This window comes from Pelophylax lessonae (assembly GCF_965119305.1).
Source record: "Pelophylax lessonae genome assembly, chromosome: 1".
NCBI lineage: Eukaryota > Metazoa > Chordata > Amphibia > Anura > Ranidae > Pelophylax > Pelophylax lessonae.
This window is the reverse complement of record NC_138768.1, coordinates 115,970,483-115,990,789: the sequence shown is the minus strand read 5'-3', so window position 1 is coordinate 115,990,789 and position 20,307 is coordinate 115,970,483. Positions and strand designations below refer to the sequence as shown.

The window sequence follows — 20,307 nt, the reverse complement described above, 5'->3', positions numbered from 1 at the left end:
AAAAGCCACAGCGTTAAGGGCTTAAAATGAATTTAAACTTATGTTTTCTTTTAAATGTATATGTGAATCTTCTTGGGATCAAATGTTATGAATGCGCTTTGCTGTTTTCTTTCTTTTTTACATTTTATATTTGTGTTTATTCTGAACAGTAGATCCTGGTAAACCAGCTGACAAGGCATTGCAGAAACTCTCCAGATCACGCTCACCGTCTCGCTCTAGGTCCCGATCTAGGTGGAAGCGTTCACACTCAAAGCACAGGTAGATTATAGTGGAGACGTAATGGTTTTGGATCAGTTTTATGGTAATGAACATATTCATTATAAGTGGACACCGAACACCGAACTGCTGCTACATTTTATTTTTTTTAATTTGAAGCTGAACTCCAGGCAGATACACAGGACTCACATTTAATGCAGCTCTGTAATGAATAACTTATCCATTACTTGTAAATTTTTTTACATGCAAACAGTTTACAAACAGTTTTACTTGGTGTAAGCCTATTTCAGTCCCTTGTACAGCAGAACTCGGTGAATGGGAGAGATAAGCAACCCAAGGAGCCATTCCAATGTGCTGCAGTGCAGGAAGCATTCTGATAGGAGGGAAAGACAGAAAGATGAGCTCATCAGTCTTCTGCTTCTCCTTTCATTGTTCAGTCACAGGGTGGGGGCTCGGGAGGAGACTTGTAGGTGAAAGTAAAACTGCAACAGAAAAACTTTGGAGCAGTGTAAATTGCAGCTGCTGGATGGATAGAAATTCAAATCTTGTGCATTTCTTTAAATACAAACAGCTCACTTATGTATACTTAGCTGTTTGGCTGTAATTCTGCTGTAAGGAAAGCTTGGTAAAGGTGAAATAGAACATGGAGAATCAGTTGCTGGCTGAAAATGTAAGTGGGAAATATTTGAATGCAGTAATAATTATTAGATTTTATATAGAATATATTTGTGTGTGTATGTATAAAAAAAAAAACACTGTACCTTCTGTAAGAGCCGGTTCACACTGCCACGACCATAAAGTCGCCCCATGTCGGAGCGACTTTTTACCGCGACTTTACAGCGACTTGTGAATTATTTTGCAGGACTTATATGACAGACGACTTTGTGTTTGGCCAATCAGAATATGATGTGTTGTGACCTAATTCCCCTTTTCGTTTTTTTTTTTTTTACGAATTCCCTCATTGCCCACCAGTGCCACGTATCAGTGTCCACCAGTGCCACTGCCCACCAGTGCCACGTATGTGTCCACCAGTGCCACTACCCATCAGTGCCACGAATCAGTGTCCACCAGTGCCACATATCGGTGCCACGAATCAGTGTCCACCAGTGCCACGTATCAGTGCCACGAATCAGTGTCAACCAGTGCCACGTATCAGTGTCCACCAGTGCCACGTATCAGTGCCGCGAATCAGTGTCCACCAGTGCCACAAATCAGTGTCCACCAGTGCCACGTATCAGTGCCACATATCAGTGTCCATCAGTGCCACGAATCAGTGTCCACCAGTGCCACATATCGGTGTCCACCAGTGCCACATATCAGTGCCACGTATCAGTGTCCACCAGTGCCACATATCAGTGCCACGAATCAGTGTCCACCAGTGCCACATATCAGTGCCACGAATAAGTGTCCACCAGTGCCACATATCAGTGCCACGAATCAATGTCCACCAGTGACACGTATCAGTGCCACATATCAGTGTCCACCAGTGCCACGAATCAGTGTCCAACAGTGCCACGTATCAGTGCCCATCAGTACCACGTATCAGTGCCACGAATCAGTGTCCACCAGTGCCACGTATCAGTGCCACGTATCAGTGTCCATCAGTGCCACTTATCAGTGTCCACCAGTGACACGTATCAGTGCCACGAATCAGTGTCCACCAGTGACACGTATCAGTGCCACGAATCAGTGTTCACCAGTGCCACGTATCAGTGTTCACCAGTGCCACGAATCAGTGTCCACCAGTGCCACGTATCAGTGCCACGAATCAGTGTCCACCAGTGCCATATATCAGTGTCCACCAGTGGCACGAATCGGTGTCCACCAGTGCCACATATCAGTGGCACGAATCGGTGTCCACCAGTGCCACATATCAGTGCCACGAATCAGTGTCCACCAGTGACACGTATCAGTGCCACGAATCAGTGTCCACCAGTGACACGTATCAGTGCCACGAATCAGTGTTCACCAGTGACACGTATCAGTGTTCACCAGTGCCACGAATCTGTGTCCACCAGTGCCACGTATCAGTGCCACGAATCAGTGTCCACCAGTGCCACATATCAGTGTCCACCAGTGCCACGTATCAGTGCCACGAATCGGTGTCCACCAGTGCCACATATCAGTGCCACGAATCGGTGTCCACCAGTGCCACATATCAGTGCCACGAATCAGTGTCCACCAGTGCCACATATCAGTGCCACGAATCAGTGTCCACCAGTGCCACATATCAGTGCCACGTATCAGTGTCCATCAGTGCCACGTATCAGTGTCCATCAGTGCCACGTATCAGTGTCCACCAGTGCCACATATCAGTGCCACGAATCAGTGTCTATCAGTGCCACGTATCAGTGCCACGAATCAGTGTCCACCAGTGCCATGAATCAGTGTCCACCAGTGCCACAAATCAGTGTCAACCAGTGCCACGTATCAGTGTCCACCAGTGCCACGTATCAGTGTCCACCAGTGCCACATATCAGTGCCACGAATCAGTGTCTATCAGTGCCACGTATCAGTGCCACGAATCAGTGTCCACCAGTGCCACGAATCAGTGTCCACCAGTGCCACAAATCAGTGTCCACCAGTGCCACGTATCAGTGTCCACCAGTGCCACGTATCAGTGTCCACCAGTGCCACATATCAGTGCCACGAATCAGTGTCCACCAGTGCCACGTATCAGTGCCACGAATCAATGTCCACCAGTGACACGTATCAGTGCCACATATCAGTGTCCACCAGTGCCACGTATCAGTGCCATGTATCAGTGTCCATAAGTGCCACGTATCAGTGCCACAAATCAGTTTCCACCAGTGCCACATATCAGTGCCTCGAATCAGTGTCCACCAGTGCCACGTATCGGTGCCACGTATCAGTGCCACGAATCAGTGTCCACCAGTGCCACAAATCAGTGTCCACCAGTGACACGTATCAGTGCCACATATCAGTGTCCACCAGTGCCACATATCAGTGCCACGTATCAGTGTCCACCAGTGCCACGTATCAGTGTCCACCAGTGCCACGTATCAGTGCCACGTATCAGTGTCCACCAGTGCCACGTATCAGTGCCACAAATCAGTGTCCTCCAGTGCCACGTATCAGTGCCACGTATCAGTGTCCATCAGTGCCACGTATCAGTGCCATGTATCAGTGTCCACCAGTGCCACGAATCAGTGTCCACCAGTGACACGTATCAGTGTCATGAATCAGTGTCCACCAGTGACACGTATCAGTGCCATGAATCAGTGTCCACCAGTGCCACGAATCCGTGCCACGTATCAGTGCCACATATCAGTGCCACGAATCAGTGTCCATCAGTGCCACGTATCAGTGTCCACCAGTGCCACATATCAGTGCCACGAATCAGTGTCCACCAGTGCCACATATCAGTGCCACGAATCAGTGTCCACCAGTGCCACATATCAGTGCCACGAATCAGTGTCCACCAGTGCCACATATCAGTGCCACGAATCGATGTCCACCAGTGACACGTATCAGTGCCACATATCAGTGTTCACCAGTGCCACATATCAATGCCACGAATCAGTGTCCACCAGTGCCACGTATCAGTGTCCACCAGTGCCACGTATCAGTGCCACGAATCAGTGTCCACCAGTGCCACGTATCGGTGCCACGAATCAGTGTCCACCAGTGCCACGAATCAGTGTCAACCAGTGCCACGTATCAGTGTCCACCAGTGACACGTATCAGTGCTACATATCAGTGTCCACCAGTGCCACATATCCGTGCCACAAATCAGTGTCCACCAGTACCACGTATCAGTGCCACGTATCAGTGCCACGAATCAGTGTCCACCAGTGCCACATATCAGTGCCACGAATCAGTGTCCACCAGTGCCACATATCAGTGCCACGAATCAGTGTCCATCAGTGCCACGTATCAGTGTCCACCAGTGCCACATATCAGTGCCACGTATCAGTGTCCATCAGTGCCACGTATCAGTGTCCATCAGTGCCACGTATCAGTGTCCACCAGTGCCACATATCAGTGCCACGAATCAGTGTCTATCAGTGCCACGTATCAGTGCCACGAATCAGTGTCCACCAGTGCCATGAATCAGTGTCCACCAGTGCCACAAATCAGTGTCAACCAGTGCCACGTATCAGTGTCCACCAGTGCCACGTATCAGTGCCACATATCAGTGTCCACCAGTACCACGTATCAGTGCCATGTATCAGTGTCCACCAGTGCCACGTATCAGTGTCCACCAGTGCCACGAATCAGTGTCCACCAGTGCCACGTATCAGTGCCACGTATCAGTGTCCACCAGTGCCACGAATCAGTGTCCACCAGTGCCACGTATCAGTGCCACGAATCAGTGTCCATCAGTGCCACGAATCAGTGTCCACCAGTGCCACGTATCAGTGCCATGAATCAGTGTCCACCAGTGCCACTCACACAGACCAAGCAGAGATAATGGAATATATATACCATTACATATATATATATATATATATATATATATATATATATATATATATATATATATTCCATTATAGGCATGGCTGCAATGTGGGGAATGCCTGGCTAATCTCTTTCTTCTTCCTGGAAAGTCTGATAACAAGTCGTGTCAATTAAGATAAGGAGGCGACTCCCATTGAAGTATATGGGACAGGTCGGATCACAGGTCTCCTCAAAGTAGTACAGGACCCTTTTCTGAAGTCGGAGCAACTTCAGTAGTGCCAATTAAGACGGCACTGATTGATTAACATTGCTTTTGTTATGTCAAGCGACCTGGGGCAACACAAGTTGCCTCACAAGTCGCGCTAGTGTGAATGGGCTCTAAAAGAGCGTATCTCTTTGTAGGTAGAAGTAAAAGCGGGGTTTGCTATAGAGTGCTAGTTCCATTCCAAACTGTGCTCTAGCTATTGCCAGACATGGACAAGAGAAATGTGATTTCTAGATGTAATGGATATACAGTATGGTATTTTATAAACGCAGAAAAGTAATTCAAATTTGGCCGTTGATGGCACAGAAATAAAGGGAAAATTATTTCTCCTGTTTTGGATCTCATTTATTAGAGTTTTTGAAATACATTGTTGCATTCCAGCAGCCTTTGTTTTGTATTCTGATCAATATGTTCTCGTCAAATTTGTTTATTTAATTTTTTTTAAATCTAAAAAAGCTTGACAAATTGAGTACATACAAGGATCGTCATACAATAGTCAAATAGCAATAAAGCTAAACATATCGATTTATTAACAGGATGAGTACATAACAATGTAAAAATATAACAAGTAGAGCAGTTAATAAACCAATAAAGTGTTACATTGAAAGCATTAGAAAATTCCATCAGAAGGGTAAAAGTACAGAGCAGTAATTAAGAGATTAATCTACTAGGTATATATTAAAAACAGTAGAGATAATGTGTTAATAGGTTCTGATAAATACGTTCAAGTGTTCTTTAAAAAGTACCTTATAATTACCCCTTTACATATAAAGGTCTCAATAATGAACTAAAGTACTTTTAATGCCATTCATTGTTTTTCTTACTATATAGCAGTCAATCTCGTAACCGTTCTCGGTCCAGACACAGAGAGCGCCGGAAATCGAAGAGTCCTCACAAGAAACACTCAAGATCTAGAGAGCGACGCAAATCAAAAAGCAGATCACGCTCCAGGTAACTGAAATGCTGAACTAAGACACTAGGCGATTTTAAAGCGGAGTTCCACCCTGGGAAAGTTTTTTTTAATAAAAATACCCCCGGGACAGTCAGGGCTAGTGCATTCCACAATGGATAGCTCTGATCTGTCCCGGGTTGCACTTACCTTTTAGAAGAAATACCTACCTTGAAAATGTCTTGTCCAGCGCTGCCATCTCAGGTGTGGGCAGCTTGAAGCCAGCGCGATCCTCTTCTGCGTCTTCTTCGGTCCCACGATGCACTGCACCGGCCCCGCCGTCACTTCCGGTGCCGCAGCATCATCCCTGCACAGCTTCTGGGCATGCCCAGAAGCTGTTTAGCAAGGTATGACGGCGCTTGCACCGGAACTGACGTCGGGGCCGATGCAGGCGCATTGATTCCTGGGAGCGATGACGTTCAGCTCCCAGGAATCATTGCAAGCCAGGAAGTGACGAATCGCCGTGGCCGCCGAGGGGAGGAAGAGGAAGTAAGGTAAGTATATTTTCTTTTAAACAAGGGAAGTAAAAAAAAAAAAAAAATTCATCCATTTGTTTTTCAGGTGACCCGGAGCAAGAAGATGGAGGTAAGTATAATTTTAGGGTGGAACTCCACTTTAAGGAGAAAGCATAGTCTTTTACATTTATTTATTTTTTTTTTTTTATTTCTCTATCATCCATTGACAGACGCAGCTCTTATGCTTCTTATACCATTGGGTTATGATGCCCCCTGCAGGAGTAGTACTAGTAAAAAAGCAATTCACGCCCACAAACCAGTTTGTTTCTGCCTAGTGAAGAAGGACCTAGGTTTCCTGCTGGGACTTCGGTCTCAGTTTTTTTTTTATATTCTTTTAACCACCTCCCTATTGGCCACTGTATATATACGTCCTGTGTTTAAACCTAAATACCGGTGTTATGGCAGCAGATAGCTGCCATAACCCTGGTATTTTTTTAAACTGCAGGCGATCGATTTTCCGATAAGGGTGGTCCCAGCAGCGGATTCGCCGCGGGATCACACTTCCGGGATGGCGGAAGAGGTGCCCCTCCTGCTGCGTCCCGGTCCTTTTCCCCGCTTACCGGAACCGCCGGCTGCGGGGAAAACGATCGGAACCCGGATCCTCACAGACAGGATGTCGAGTGAGGGCAAGCTTGCCCTCACTCGACTCTATGGTCTTGGAGGACTGGAGCTACGGCAAGCGTCGTTGCCTAGCAACCAGCTTAAAGGTCCCCCCTTTTTTTTTTTTTTTTTTTTTTAATATATATCTTTTAGTGTACTTGTGAGATCTCACAAAAAAGCGGTCCTGTCGTGCCTATTTCTATTACAAGGAATGTTTACATTCCTTGTAATAGAAATAAAAATGATCAATTTTTTATTTTTTTTTTAAAAATGGTGTAAAAATAATAAATAAAATAAATAGTAAAAAAAAAAAAATAAAGCGCCCTGTCCCCGTTAGCTCGCGGGCGGAAGCGAACACATACGGAAACCCCGCCCACATATGTAAACGGTGTTCAAACTACACATGTGAGGTATCGCCGCGATCGATAGAGCAAGAGCAATAATTTGAGCCCTAGACCTCCTCTGTAACTCTAAGATGGCAACCTGTAGACATTTTTAAAGTGTCGCCTATGGGGATTTTTAAGTACCAAAGTTTGTCGCCATTCCGTGAGCGTGCGCAATTTTGAAGCATGACATGTTGGGTATCTATTTACTCGGCGTAACATTATCTTTCACATTATGGATAAAAATTGGGCTAACTTTACTGTTTTCTTAATTCTTTTGTATATTGCCAGAGATGAGAAATATTAGGAGCACCACATCCCTAAATAAAGGTAGATACAATAGGAGGGGCAAAGTGGGACTTTAAAGGTGCAAATGATGGAGAAAAATCTGGATTCTCATAAAAATCACATTTTATTGTACATGAAAGACTAAGGATATAACAGACAATACTTTAATATGATAAAAGCACAAGAAAGCACTCGATTATGTCAACTCTACATGTTTCGCCATCTTCATAATAGCTTCTTCAGGAGTTTGATAGACATTTCTCGAGAGTGAACATTCTAAATTTACAAAAGAGAAAAATGAGAATAACAAAACAAAAAACAGACAAAAAAGCAAAAAAGGGCATATATCAATGGTCCTGTATTGAATGCCCAAAAACCTCTAATTTCATTAAACATGACATTGAAGTATGAACAAAATGTACCTTAAGAAAACCTGGACCCTTGATTACCGGGGATAGCAATGACGTAGATACAAGGACAAGGGTGGGTGGGAGGGAGGAAGGCAGAGAGACCTGACCCCTAACTTTGACCCATAGAGGAGATGCGAGCCAAGCCAAAAGTGACAAAAAGGAAAACTGCAGCTGAAAGATGGGGAAACAATTTGCATAAATTTGATGAAAACATAAGCAATGAAAAAGATATATTCAAATTTTCAAATTTTAGATTGACAATAAATGTACCCTTTACTTCAAAATTTGAAGAGAAGATACACTTGGAGAGGCCTTTTTGATGATCATATAGGAATTAAAGCCAACTCCCTACCAGATCAAGCCGCAGTTTTCCTTTTTGTCACTTTTGGCTTGGCTCGCGTCTCCTCTATGGGTCAATGTTAGGGGTCAGGTCTCTCTGCCTTCCTCCCTCCCACCCACCCTTGTCCTTTGTATCTACGTCATTGCTATCCCCGGTAATCAAGGGTCCAGGTTTTCTTAAGGTACATTTTGTTCATACTTCAATGTCATGTTTATTGAAATTAGAGGTTTTTGGGCATTCAATACAGGACCATTGATATATGCCCTTTTTTGCTTTTTTGTCTTTTTTTGTTTTGTTATTCTCATTTTTCTCTTTTGTAAATTTAGAATGTTCACTCTCGAGAAATGTCTATCAAATTCCTGAAGAAGCTATTATGAAGATGGCGAAACATGTAGAGTTGACATAATCGAGTGCTTTCTTGTGCTTTTATCATTTTAAAGTATTGTCTGTTATGTCCTTAGTCTTTCATGTACAATAAAATGTGATTTTTTATGAGAATCCAGATTTTTCTCCATCATTTGCACCTTTAAAGTCCCACTTTGCCCCTCCTATTGTATTTACTGTTTTCTTATTTTTTAATTCAAAAATTGATTTTTTTCCAAAAAAATTGCGTTTGGAAGACCGCTGCGCAAATACGGTGTGATAAAAAATATTGCAATAATCTCCATTTTATTCTCTAGGGTCTCTGCTAAAAAAAAAAAGTATAATGTTTTGGGGTTTGAAGTAGTTTTCTAGCAAAAACAACTGATTCTAGCTTATAAACACCAAATGTCAAAAATAGGCCTAGTAGGCAAGTGGTTAAGAATATTTTGTTTTATTTATCTTTACTCACTTTGCTAGTATGGTATCTTTTCCTGATGGGTCTGGTTGTAGATCCCTTGTGGCCTCCATATGGGGGTCCCCTGACCGCATGGCGTGCCGTGGGAGCCGCCATCTTTAGTGTGGGCAATAGAATTTTTTTTTCCCCATTGCCTTGCATTGGCAGCCATTTTTGTGTAGCCCTATGGACCTTTCACATGTTGTCCAGGCTGATATTTCCTGTGACTCTCACTTTCCTGTTGCACAGACCGATTCAGGAGGTTTTTTCTGAAGGTGGTAAAGTACTGGCGTCTCTGTTGGCATATCCCTGCACTTTCTGCTATCTGTATATATTTAAGGGGGACTCCGCAGACCGCGGTGATCGGAGCTTTTAAAGTAACAGTACTCCTTTTCTTTGTTGTATTAATTATGGAGTCCCAGGCAGTGGTTTCACCCTCAGACCCCCTTAGTGCGACTACTGAACCTTCCGGATCACAGTCGTTGACGGCGATTTTCAGCAGCACTGGAAAGCCTGGCGACCAAGGTCGATTTTGTGATGAAAAAGGTTACTAGCTGAAAACAGCTGCTTCACCATCATTGGTGGGGTCCTCTGATTCAGAGACTGATATGGTCTCCCCCTCCTTGAGGGAGTCACTGCCCTCGCAATGAGATGGTGAAGAGGACCTGTCCTCTTTAGCTGCAGCGCAGGAACGAGCTTTGGTGGAAGCCCTGATTGTTTCAGTAAGGGAATCTATAAAAATGGCAGATGAGCCCACGCCGGCAGGGACACGGGTGTCTTTTGGCTCCCGCAAGACCCAAAAAGCAGGCAGTGTTTTCCCTTGTCCCGAGAATTTTCATGATATTAATGACCAATGGTGGCGCATCAAGCACGTGCTAGTAGTGCCTAAGCGCTTTAAATGCCTTTGCTGAGACGTTTTCAAACCGTTGTATGGTACCGCCTAAGGTGGATCATCCTGTTTCCACGTTGAATAAATCTACTATAGTGCCTGTGGAAGATTCCTCTGTTTTCTCTTACGTCCTCTGGCAGTCGCCGCCTGTTCAGTTAGCCTTCACGAGTGGGTAATGCGGCTCTCAGCAGGAGTAGGCTAGGCAGTGAAAAGGTTAACAAACAAAAGCTTTTACACATAACACACCTCTAGCTATTACCCATCAGCCACTAGGAGCTGTTCTTCAGTTTTCTGCTGCGTAGCATAGGAGTAGGACATAGGCTTACCTGCTGGGACCTATGTCTGTTTTTTCTCTCCTTTATTTTTGCAAAAAGTTTTTTCTTTTTATTTCTTTCCTCACTCACTATTGCTGGTTAGAAGGATCCCTGGAGGACTACAAGCGACAGCAGAGCTGGGCTTCGCAGTGGATAATATAGATCCTTATGGAGTCCCAGCCTGCCAACGAGCATCGTAGGTCATTGGTGCGCCCAGGCCTCTTCGCCAGGATGTCTCAACTCTCAAATTCCCTGTGTTGCTAGCATCCCTTCCTGGCTGCCGGCACCCGCACTCAGTGTGGGAGCGGAGCCCGCAATCCATGGAATGGTGAGTGATACTACCCCCGTGTCCCCGGGACAGTTAATTGGGGGTAATGGGCCCACTCCTAGAGGTAGGCAGAAAAAAACATGGTCTCTGTAGTATCCCCCTCCCTGGCCATTCTGGGTGTCCCTTACCTCCCTGCCCCCGCTGGGGGCGCTGTGCGATGCACACTGCCTGAATGGGGGGTGTGGGGGCTTGTTGTATGTCTGGGGGGTGCCTCTGAGGTGTCCCCGCTGTGGCCAGGTCCCTGGGTTTGTGCTAATTTCGTTCTTTCGGCCGCCATTTTGGGTGAGGGCAGGTTATCTGTCCTCATTGTATGGGCAGCAGCCATTTTTCTCACTGAAGGCGCCGGTTCAGGCGCCATCTTTGTTGTGGGCGGCCGCCTAGTAAGGGCGGCGGCCATTTTGCGAGTGCTTCGTCCCATTTACTTTCAATTGGCACTCATTGTATTATGGCTCAAGGCGGTTTTTCAGGGTTTTTTTCCTGCAAAACGGCTCTCTGGTACTTTAGCAGTTTTAAAGGGGTCTCCACCGGCGGTATAGATTTGCGGTGTGCATGGCGGGAACCACGGTTTTAAAGGGCCGGTGTCCTAAATAATTTTTTTAATGCAATATGGAGTCCCAGGATAGCAAACTCCCCACAGGCCTGATTGGTGCTTCAGGAACCCCTGAATCCTCTTCCATGGCCTCCTTATCTGCTGCGACTTTGGCGTCCAGGATGGTCTGCTGCTGTCTGAACGCACTACTTCCGTTTTTCTGACTCAGTGCCTGCCTTGGTTGCCACGGACAATGTGCCCCTTGAGGGGTCCTAGTCCTCACATTTAGATGGGATGGAGGAGGGGTCCTCCTCCACTGCGGCGCGGGAACGCGCTATAGTTGTTGCACTTCTTAGCTCTGTCAGAGAGACTTGAAATATTGCTGCTGAGCCCATCCAGTCAGGTTGGCGGGTTTCCTTCGGGTCCCGCAAAACGCCTAGGATTCGGTCAGGTTTTTTCCCTGCCCCGAGGAGTTTTCACATACCCGTGAACGACCTATGGCATCGCATCACGCATATGATGGCGGTGCCGAAGCGGTTTAATTACCGTTATCCCTTTTGCGGATGCTGTGGGTAATTGTTGGACAGTGTCACTGAAGGTTAACCGCAGTTTTTTCTGGGTTAAATGCATCCATGTGGGTGCCCGTAGAGGACTTCCCGGTGTTCACGGATCCGGCGGATAGGCGCGTGGACCCGCTTTCCCGTCACATGTGTTTGGTGGCAGGCTCCCTGCTCGAACCTAGGTTCGCTTCGGTGATGGTTTTCTCAAGCTGTCACGGAATGGTCCAGGGTGCTTAACCGCGCCTTGGTGACTCAGACAGTCTCTCAGACTGCCCTTGACCTGGTGACTCACATGGTACAAGCCGTGATGTACCTTTTGTGCTGCGGCCTTGGAGCGAGACTCCCCTGATCGCTCGGTTTTTAAGTATGGGTTGCAATCCGCCGCTTTTTTTGTGGCTGAACGTTGGTCGGCTGACCGCGCTTCATAAAAATCTGTGTCTGATGTCCCTTTTATGGGTATTCGGCTTCTTGGGAATGCCTTAGATGCGTTGCTCGCAGGTCTTGCGGGTGGTGTGGGTACCCTTTGGCCCCACACTTCCTAAAGGTGAAATCTCCCCGCGCCAGGCGGGGTCCTTTCTTCACTTCGGGGGTCCCTTCGTGCCTTAGGGGCGCGGGAAAGAGGTAACTCCTTCAAGGCCTCAGGCGGTCGCAGGTCAAGCCAGTTCGGCTGCTCTGTCCTCCTCCACCTGAGGGACGCCCTCACCCTTTTTGGGGGTGGGGGGCTGTCTGCGTCACTTTTCGGGAACCCTGGTTGTCCCTAATTCAGGATGGGTGGGTTCACGAACTGTTTCATTCAGAGTGTGAGCTCGAGTTTTGTTCTCGCCCCGCAAACAGGTTTCCTTCCTTCAAATCTCAATCTGTTTCCTGATCGCTTACATGATCTCGTGGGAGGCAGTGCGAGAGCTTCTCGCCCTAGGAGTCATTGTGCCAGTCCCTCAGCGGGACGGGTTTCACGGGTTATTAAATGTAAAATAGTGTTGCGCAAAGTAAAAAACCTATTAAAAGAGAATATATTGGTGATAAAATATGTTCATGAAATATTATATACTGGGTCCTATTTAAAATTAGATAAATCTCTGTGCTCAAGTGAATAAAATAAATACCTATAATTCCTCAATAGTGTTCAATAAATTTTTCATAAAACCAAAGTCCTTATTCAATTGTGGCAGTGAATAAATAGTGGATCTTAAAACAATATAATAATGATAATAAATGTACAATGTCACCGATAAAAATATTTGTGCAAATAGCAAGCAATATACCATTGATAATACAATATCACCAAAAAATATATGTGCAAATAGCAAACAATATCATAAGAGAATATATATATAAATAAATTGGTAGTGTCCAATAAATTTTGTGACATAAAGTGCCAATAAACAGTCCACTATATGTGCTCAAGCCACCAGATATGTGGCTGTGCTCCCAAAAACCACGTGAGTGACCAGGGTGTCACAGCTGTTTCCTAATTGTGCACCCCCTTGTGATTGGGCGCTCACCTTGTGTATAAAGTAAATGCACTCAAATGCTGAATGCCTGACGACTTCAGGTGATCTATTCCCATAGATTAGCCAATCTCCTCTTTAGCAATCTCGTATCGGATGTAATTGGGTATAAATGCTTGATATCCGGCAGGTCCCGGTGATCTTCTCCCCTTAGATAAACCATTTATCCTCACAATGATCCGTATACATGGAATAGAAAAAGCTCACAATAGTGCTTATATCATTTTAAAACCTTCTTTCTTCCATTTAAAAAAGCGGTGATACACTCACATTTACCAGTGCATCCATGCACCTTTAGATAGCCTCTTAGCTGATAATCCTCTTTACAATGCCGTTGTGGCATAGTGGGAGACGCCGCAGCTACGCCCTTATCCCCTGCAGTGGATATCGCTGACAGCCCGACAGTCTCACAACCAAGTTCAGTGAAGCGCTCCGTCCGTCCTTGCCCCTCCCCTGGTAGCGAGGGTTTTGGCCTTCCTGCAGAAAGGTGTGGATCAGCGCTTGGCACGGTCGTGGGTCAGTTGTCGGCCTTTACCGGTTTTCTTCCAGCGTCCCTTGGCGACTAATTCCTTGATTCGCACCTTTACTCAAGGGGTGCATCGTCTGGCTCCTCCGCGGAAGGCTCCCTTGCTACCGTGGGGATTGACTTTTGTTTTTTTGTTATTTTTTTTCTTACAACGGCCTCCCTTTGAGGAAATCAGAGAACCAGCTTTGCCTGTGTTGTTCCAGTGAGTTGCCTTTCTGGTGGCTGTCACCTCTGTTTGCAGAGTGTCGGTATTGGTGGCTAGGTCTTGGCCTTTGGTTGTTTCTAGGGATATCGTGGTCCGGCGACCCACTCTTTTCTTCCTGCGGTGGTGTCTGCTTTCCACCTCCTCATTGTTTCTTCCATTTGCTTCCGCCTTGGGCGTAACGCAAGCATCCCAAGGATTTTGTCCTGTGTTCCTTGCATGTGGTCCTGGCAGTCAGGTTTTTGCCTGTCTGCCACGGAGTCTTTTGGGAAGTCTTCTTCCCTGTTTGTCCTCCCTCTGAAGCGTTCGTCTGTGTTCACTGCAATTTTCTTCTGGTTTGGATCGGACGGACTAGGCTCCGGTTCCCCCCTTTTTCATGTGAGGGGCACGTTCTACTAGAGCCGTCATTGCCTCTTGGTCTTTCCGCCATCCGGCTTCCTGTGGCTGAGGTGTGTGCAGCGGAAACGTAGCCATCTTTCCTCACTTTCACAAAATTCTGCTGATTCTACTGGCATCCTAGGATGCTTTCTTTAGCCGCGGAGTTTTGTGCGTGGCGGTTGTTTTGCAGAGACATGTGTTCCTGTCTCCTTTGTCCAGGGTTGGCTCATGTTGGGCTATTGTTGCCCTGTTGGCTCAGTATTTTTGACTCTAGCCTGGTTGCACATTGCCTTTTCTAGGTTGCGTCTTCCCACCCCTCACACCTGCACTGCTTTGGGACATCCCACTAGTGAAGGCTAACTGAACAGGCGGCGACTGTCAGAGGACTTAAGAGAAAATAGAATTTTTGTAAAAACTTAACGTAAAATTATTTTCTCTGAGTCCTCTGTTGCTGCCCCTGCCCCTCTTCTTTTTGGGATTGATAGTCTTCATGTACTGCTTGCTACAAAACAGCAGCTCCTAGTGGCTGATGGGTAATAGCTGAGGAACAGCCCCCTAGAGGTGTGTTATGTGTAAAAGCTTTTGTTAACCTTTTCACTGCCTAGCCTTCTCCTGCAGAGAGGCGCATTACCCACTCGTGAAGGCTAACTGCGTCTGTTCAGTTAGCCTTCACGAGTCGAGACGACTGTCGGAGGACTCAGAGAAAATAATTTTACGGTAAGTTCTTACAAAAATTATATTTTTATGGATCCGGTGGACAGGCGGGTGGAATCCCTTTCCCGCCACCGTTATGTGTTAGCGTATTCTCTCCTGAAACCTGTTTTTGTGTCTGTTTTCGTATCACAGATGGTTACGGAATGGGTAAAGGTTCTGAAGGGGAACTTGGATCCTGACTTAGTTTCCTCCGAGCGGATGAAACTTATGGACCAGATGGCCCAGGCCCTGGTGTTCCTGTGTGATGCCTCTTTAGATGCGGCTCCCCTGCTGGCCAGAGTGTTGGCTGTGGCTATTGCCTTACATCACATGGTGTGGCTGAAAAGCTTGTCGGCTGATCAGGCTTTCCAAGAAGGCCTTAACAGATCTTCCTTTCCTGGGAGAGCGATTGTTTGGCGACTCGCTGGATGAGTTGATCAAGGGTCTGACTGGTGGGAAGAGTAATCTTTTTCCTCAATCCTCCAAAGGTAAAGCAGCCGGTAATAAATGGGGGCCTTCCTTCACCGCTCATGTTTTTTTCATGCCTCCGGGGAGCAAGAAAAAGGTAAACCGTTTAGAGCTTCTGAAAGGGGCTAAGAAGTCCTGGTCAGGCAAGCCCAAGACCAGTCAGTCCGGTTCTGCAGACAAGTCCTCTTCAGCATGAAGGGGCACCCTCACCCGTTTCTGGGGTGGGGGGATATCTGCGCTTCTCTCAGGAACCCTGGACTTCCTTTATTCAAGACAAATGGGTTCACAAATTGATTAGTTCCGGGTACAAGATCGAATTTCGGTCCGCCGGCCAGGTTTTTTCAGTGAAATCTTCCCCGGTCTCCGGATCGTTTGAAGGATCTTCGGGACGCAGTGCAGGATCTCCTTGCTGAAGGAATGATTGTGCCGGTTCCTCCACAGGAATGCTTTCAAGGTTTCTATTCAAACCTGTTCACGGTGCCCAGAAAAGATGGCAAGGTGCGTCTATTCCTGGACCTCAAGGCTCTGAACCATTTTGTACGGGTGCAGAAGTTTTGAATGAAGTCCATTCGGTCGGCGGTGGCAGTTTTGAATCAGGGGGGTTTTCTGGCCTCCATCAATATCAAAGACACATATTTGCACATCCCCATCTATAGGGGACACCAGCGATTTCCCTGCGTTGCTGTGGCAGAGGAGCATTTTCCATTTGTGGCGTTACCCTTTGGTCTCGCTTCCGCTCCCAGAGTCTTTACCAAGGTTGTGGCCCCGGTGTTGGCCTTGTTACGTTGGAACAGGATTGCGATCCTGGGATATCTGGGCGATCTCCTGTTAAGAGCAGACTCTCACTCGGCTCTGTTGGGCGACCTGTCAATTACAGTTCAGACCCTTCTCGAATTTGGGTAGACGATCAATTTAAAAAAAATCTGTTCTGACGACCCTCAGTACGGTTGACTTATCTGGGGCTGACTCTAGATTCCGCCTTGGCGTGGGTTTTTCTTCTCTTGAAAAATTTCAGAAGTTGCAGGGGGAGATCACATTGCTTTTCGAAACCGATCGGTCCTCACTACGGACTTGCATGAGAGCCATGGGTCTAAAGGTGTCAACCTTCAAGGTGGTCCCGTTTGCTCAGTCTCACTCGAGACCTCTGCAAAAACAAATTTTTGTGAAATGGAACAGGAATCCATGGTCTTTAGACAAGATGATCCGTTTGAGCCACCTCACGAGGTCTGCTCTATCCTGGTGGATCCAGTCGCCAGCTTTGTGTCAGGGCAAGTCCTTTCTGCCACTTGGACGGTGGTCACCACGGACGCCAGCCTGTCAGGCTGGGGTGGTGTGCTGGGGAAGCTCTTTGCCTGGGGACTTGGTCGACAGAGAAGTCTTCCTTACCGATCAATATTCTGGAGCTCAGAGCGATTAAGCTTTGCCTGTTCCACTTGTCGACTCGGCTACGGAGTACTCCGGTTCGGATCGAATCGGACAATGCCACGGCTGTGACTTGCATCAATCATCAGGGTTGGTACCATGAGTGTCCTGGCGGCCAGAAGACAATGTTCCGGCTCTCCGCAGTCCACGTCTCGGGTGTGGAGAATTGGCAAGCGTATTTCCTGAGTCGTCAGGTGCTGGATCAAGGGAATGGTCCCTTCATCCGGAGGGGTTTCATCTCCTGTGTGTCTGGTGGGGAACTCTGGAGGTAGATCTGTTTGCGTCTTGCCTCAACAAAAAGTCCAGAGGTTGGGGCCAGGTCACGGGGCCCTCTGGCCGTCGCCACAGACACCTTGGTGGCTCCTTGGAGCCAGTATCGGCTGATTTATGCCTTCCCTCTGATCAAACTCCTGCCAAGGTTTCTCTGCAGGGTGGCTGTGGAAGGAATTCCGGTCGTTCTGGTGGCCCCAGACTGGCCTCGTCGGTACGCAGACCTAGTAAAATTGGTCGTCGATCCACCGTGGAGGATCTGCTGTCCCAGGGACCTATCTTTCATCATGCTTTATGGTCGCTGGCTTTAACGGCATGGCTGTTGAAAGCAAGGTGTTGAGAGATAGAGGTCTTTCTGACTCTGCAATTCCTACACTTTAAAGACCAGGAAGTCCATGTACAGAAAGATCTATCATCGTACCTGGAAATCGTACATTTCATGGTGTGAATCGCTGCAGCTGCACCCTCGCTTGTTTTCTATAGCTAGAGTTTTGGCCTTTTTACAAAAGGGGGTGAGCAGCGGTTGGCTTTGGGCACTATCAAGGGCCAAGTGTCGGTCCTGGCTATTTACTTCCAACATCTGTTGGCTGCTAATAGCTTTTATCCAGGGGGTGCGTCATCTGGCTCCTCTGAGGAGATCCCCGTTGCCTCTGTGGGATCTCAATCTAGTTTTGTCTGTTCTTCAAAAGCTTCCTTATGAGAACATTAGGGAGATTTCTCTGCTTTCTTTGTCACAGAAGGTTGCTTTTCTGGTGGCAATTACTTCTGCCCGCAGAGTGTCTGAGTTGGTGGCGCTGTCCTGTCGTTCGCCTTATATGGAGGTCCACAGAGCTAAAGTGATACTAATCCGTCTTTTCTTCCTAAGGTGGTGTCAGATTTTCATCTCATTGAAGACATTGTGTTGCGTTCCCTATGTCCTTAGCCTAAGCATCCCAAGGAAATTGCCTTGCGCACTCTGGATGTGGTTCGGGTGATAAGGGTTTATCTGGCGGTAACCTGAGTCTTTGAGGAAATCAGACTTTGTTCTTACCGAAGGACTTCAAAGGTTTGGCTGCGTCTGCTGCGAACATATCCAGGTGGATCAGGCAGGCTTATTCACTGAAGGGTCAGGTCCCTCCTCCTTTCCCTGTGAAGGCTTATTCTACTGGAGCGCTGAGTGCCTCTTGGGCTTTTCGCCATCTGGCCTCAGTAGTGCAAGTTTGTAAAGCAGGGACTTAGTCGTCTGCACACTTTTACAAAATTCTACAAGGTAGATTTGTTGGCATCTTTGGATGCTTCCTTTGGCCGCAAGGTTTTACAAGCTGCTGTTTCATAAGAGAATCGTTTTTCTCTTTAGGGGTTTTTTTCTTTCATGGTTAAGCTCCTGTTGTTCCTGATTGAGCTTCATGGTACCCAGTTGGCTAAGTTTAGCCTTTGGAGTTTGTTTACTATCTGGTTGCGTTCTCCCCACCCCTCATGCCTACACTGCTTTGGGACGTCCCAGTGGTATAAGAAGCATAAGAGCTGCGTCTGTCAATGAACGATAGAGAAAACTGGATTTTTGTAAGAACTTACCGTAAAATCCTTTTCTTTTGAGTCCATTGACAGACACAGCATCCGCCCCTCTGATATTTTGGGTGGTTTGTGTCTTCTTTTCATTGCTTGCAGCGAAACTGGTTTTCTGGAGCAGGGTGTGTGGGGCTATGCCTATAGGGACAGCCTCCGTAGGCGTGGTGAATTGCTTTTTTCACCTGCCTAGTACTGCTCCTGCAGGGGGCAGCATAACCCAATGGTAAAAGAAGCATAAGAGTTGCGTCTATCAAAGGACTCGAGAAAAGGTTTTTACGGTAAGTTCTTGCAAAAATAGATTTTTTTTTTTAACCCGCTGGTTGAATGAAAAGGAAAAAAAATGGATTGTATATGGCCTACCTAACAGGAAATTGGAATGTCTGGAATCAGCAGTTATTGTATGGTCATGCATCACACATCATCACATGTTTTCTGTACTGATTTGCTGTTGGGCTGTTTGCGTTAATGAGAAGGTGTACCTAATAAAATGGCCGCTGAATGTTTCATTGCTCCTAAACTACACGACAGCTGATTAAAACACTTTTAAAAATCATATTTTAAAGCCTTATATACTAGTTTTTATTTGATGTTTTAGAGAGAAGAAGAAAGACAAAGAGAGAAGTAAAGCTAGGGAAAAGGAGCGAACAAAAGAGAAAAATGATAAAAGAAAAAAAGAGAAAAGGTCTCGTAGCCCCTCGAAGGGCCACCCATCTGTCAAAAGGTCCCGCAGTGTTAGCAGGTATGACATCGCACTTTTATTTTAATTTTTTAAAAATGTATTTGTGGCGTTCTACATAATGGTGATGTTGACAGTGATACTTTACAAGTATATGGAAATATTAAAGTTTTATTAACTGTTCAGCTTTAAAAAAAAAAAAAAAATGTCATACTTACCTTCTCTGTGCAGTGGTTTTGCACAAAGCCCTGATCCTTTTCTTCTCAGGGACCCCTTCCCGTGCTGCTGACTCCTCCCCGTTGACCAGTGCCCCCAAAAGAAAGGTGCTTGCTATGGGGGCACTGGTGCATGCTCGCTCCAGAGCCCTGTCCTTTGTTTAAAGACACATAGAGCCACAGCTCAGCCCTGCCTTGCCCCTCACTCTCTCCTCATTGGCTTTCTGGTGATACCGCTGCTGTATCAGCCAATGAGGAGAGTGCGTCCCAGGACAGCCGAGGCTCTCATGTACATCGCTGGATCATGATGGGGCTCTGGTGAGTATTGAGGGGGGAGGGCTGTGCAGCACACAAAATTTTTTTAAAAAAAAAACCTTCAGCCTTTACAACCACTTTAACCTCCATTACAGTTATACACTAGGGCAGATTTGAGTAGAACCTTTTTTTTTTTTTTTTAATTTACCACAATGATTTTGGACAAATCGCATAGCATTAGGACGAAAACCTGTGGAACATCCAAACTTAATTTATGGTCGGTTCACACCTAGATGCAGTCCAGTGCATATTTTTTAGATT

At 46.5% G+C, this 20,307-nt stretch overlaps 1 protein-coding gene across 1 annotated transcript in view; it reads left to right on the top strand.

The window, feature by feature from the left end:
• The window catches only part of SREK1 (splicing regulatory glutamic acid and lysine rich protein 1), a gene marked incomplete at its 3' end in the record, with an annotated part of 224,498 nt that overhangs the window by 163,723 nt on the left and 40,468 nt on the right, over window positions 1-20,307 (top strand). Inside the window, exons 8-10 of the mRNA XM_082263646.1 lie at window positions 153-258; window positions 5,735-5,854; window positions 19,436-19,579. Coding sequence (XP_082119772.1) covers window positions 153-258; window positions 5,735-5,854; window positions 19,436-19,579 — 370 coding nt within the window. The remainder of the gene's footprint in view (window positions 1-152; window positions 259-5,734; window positions 5,855-19,435; window positions 19,580-20,307) is intronic.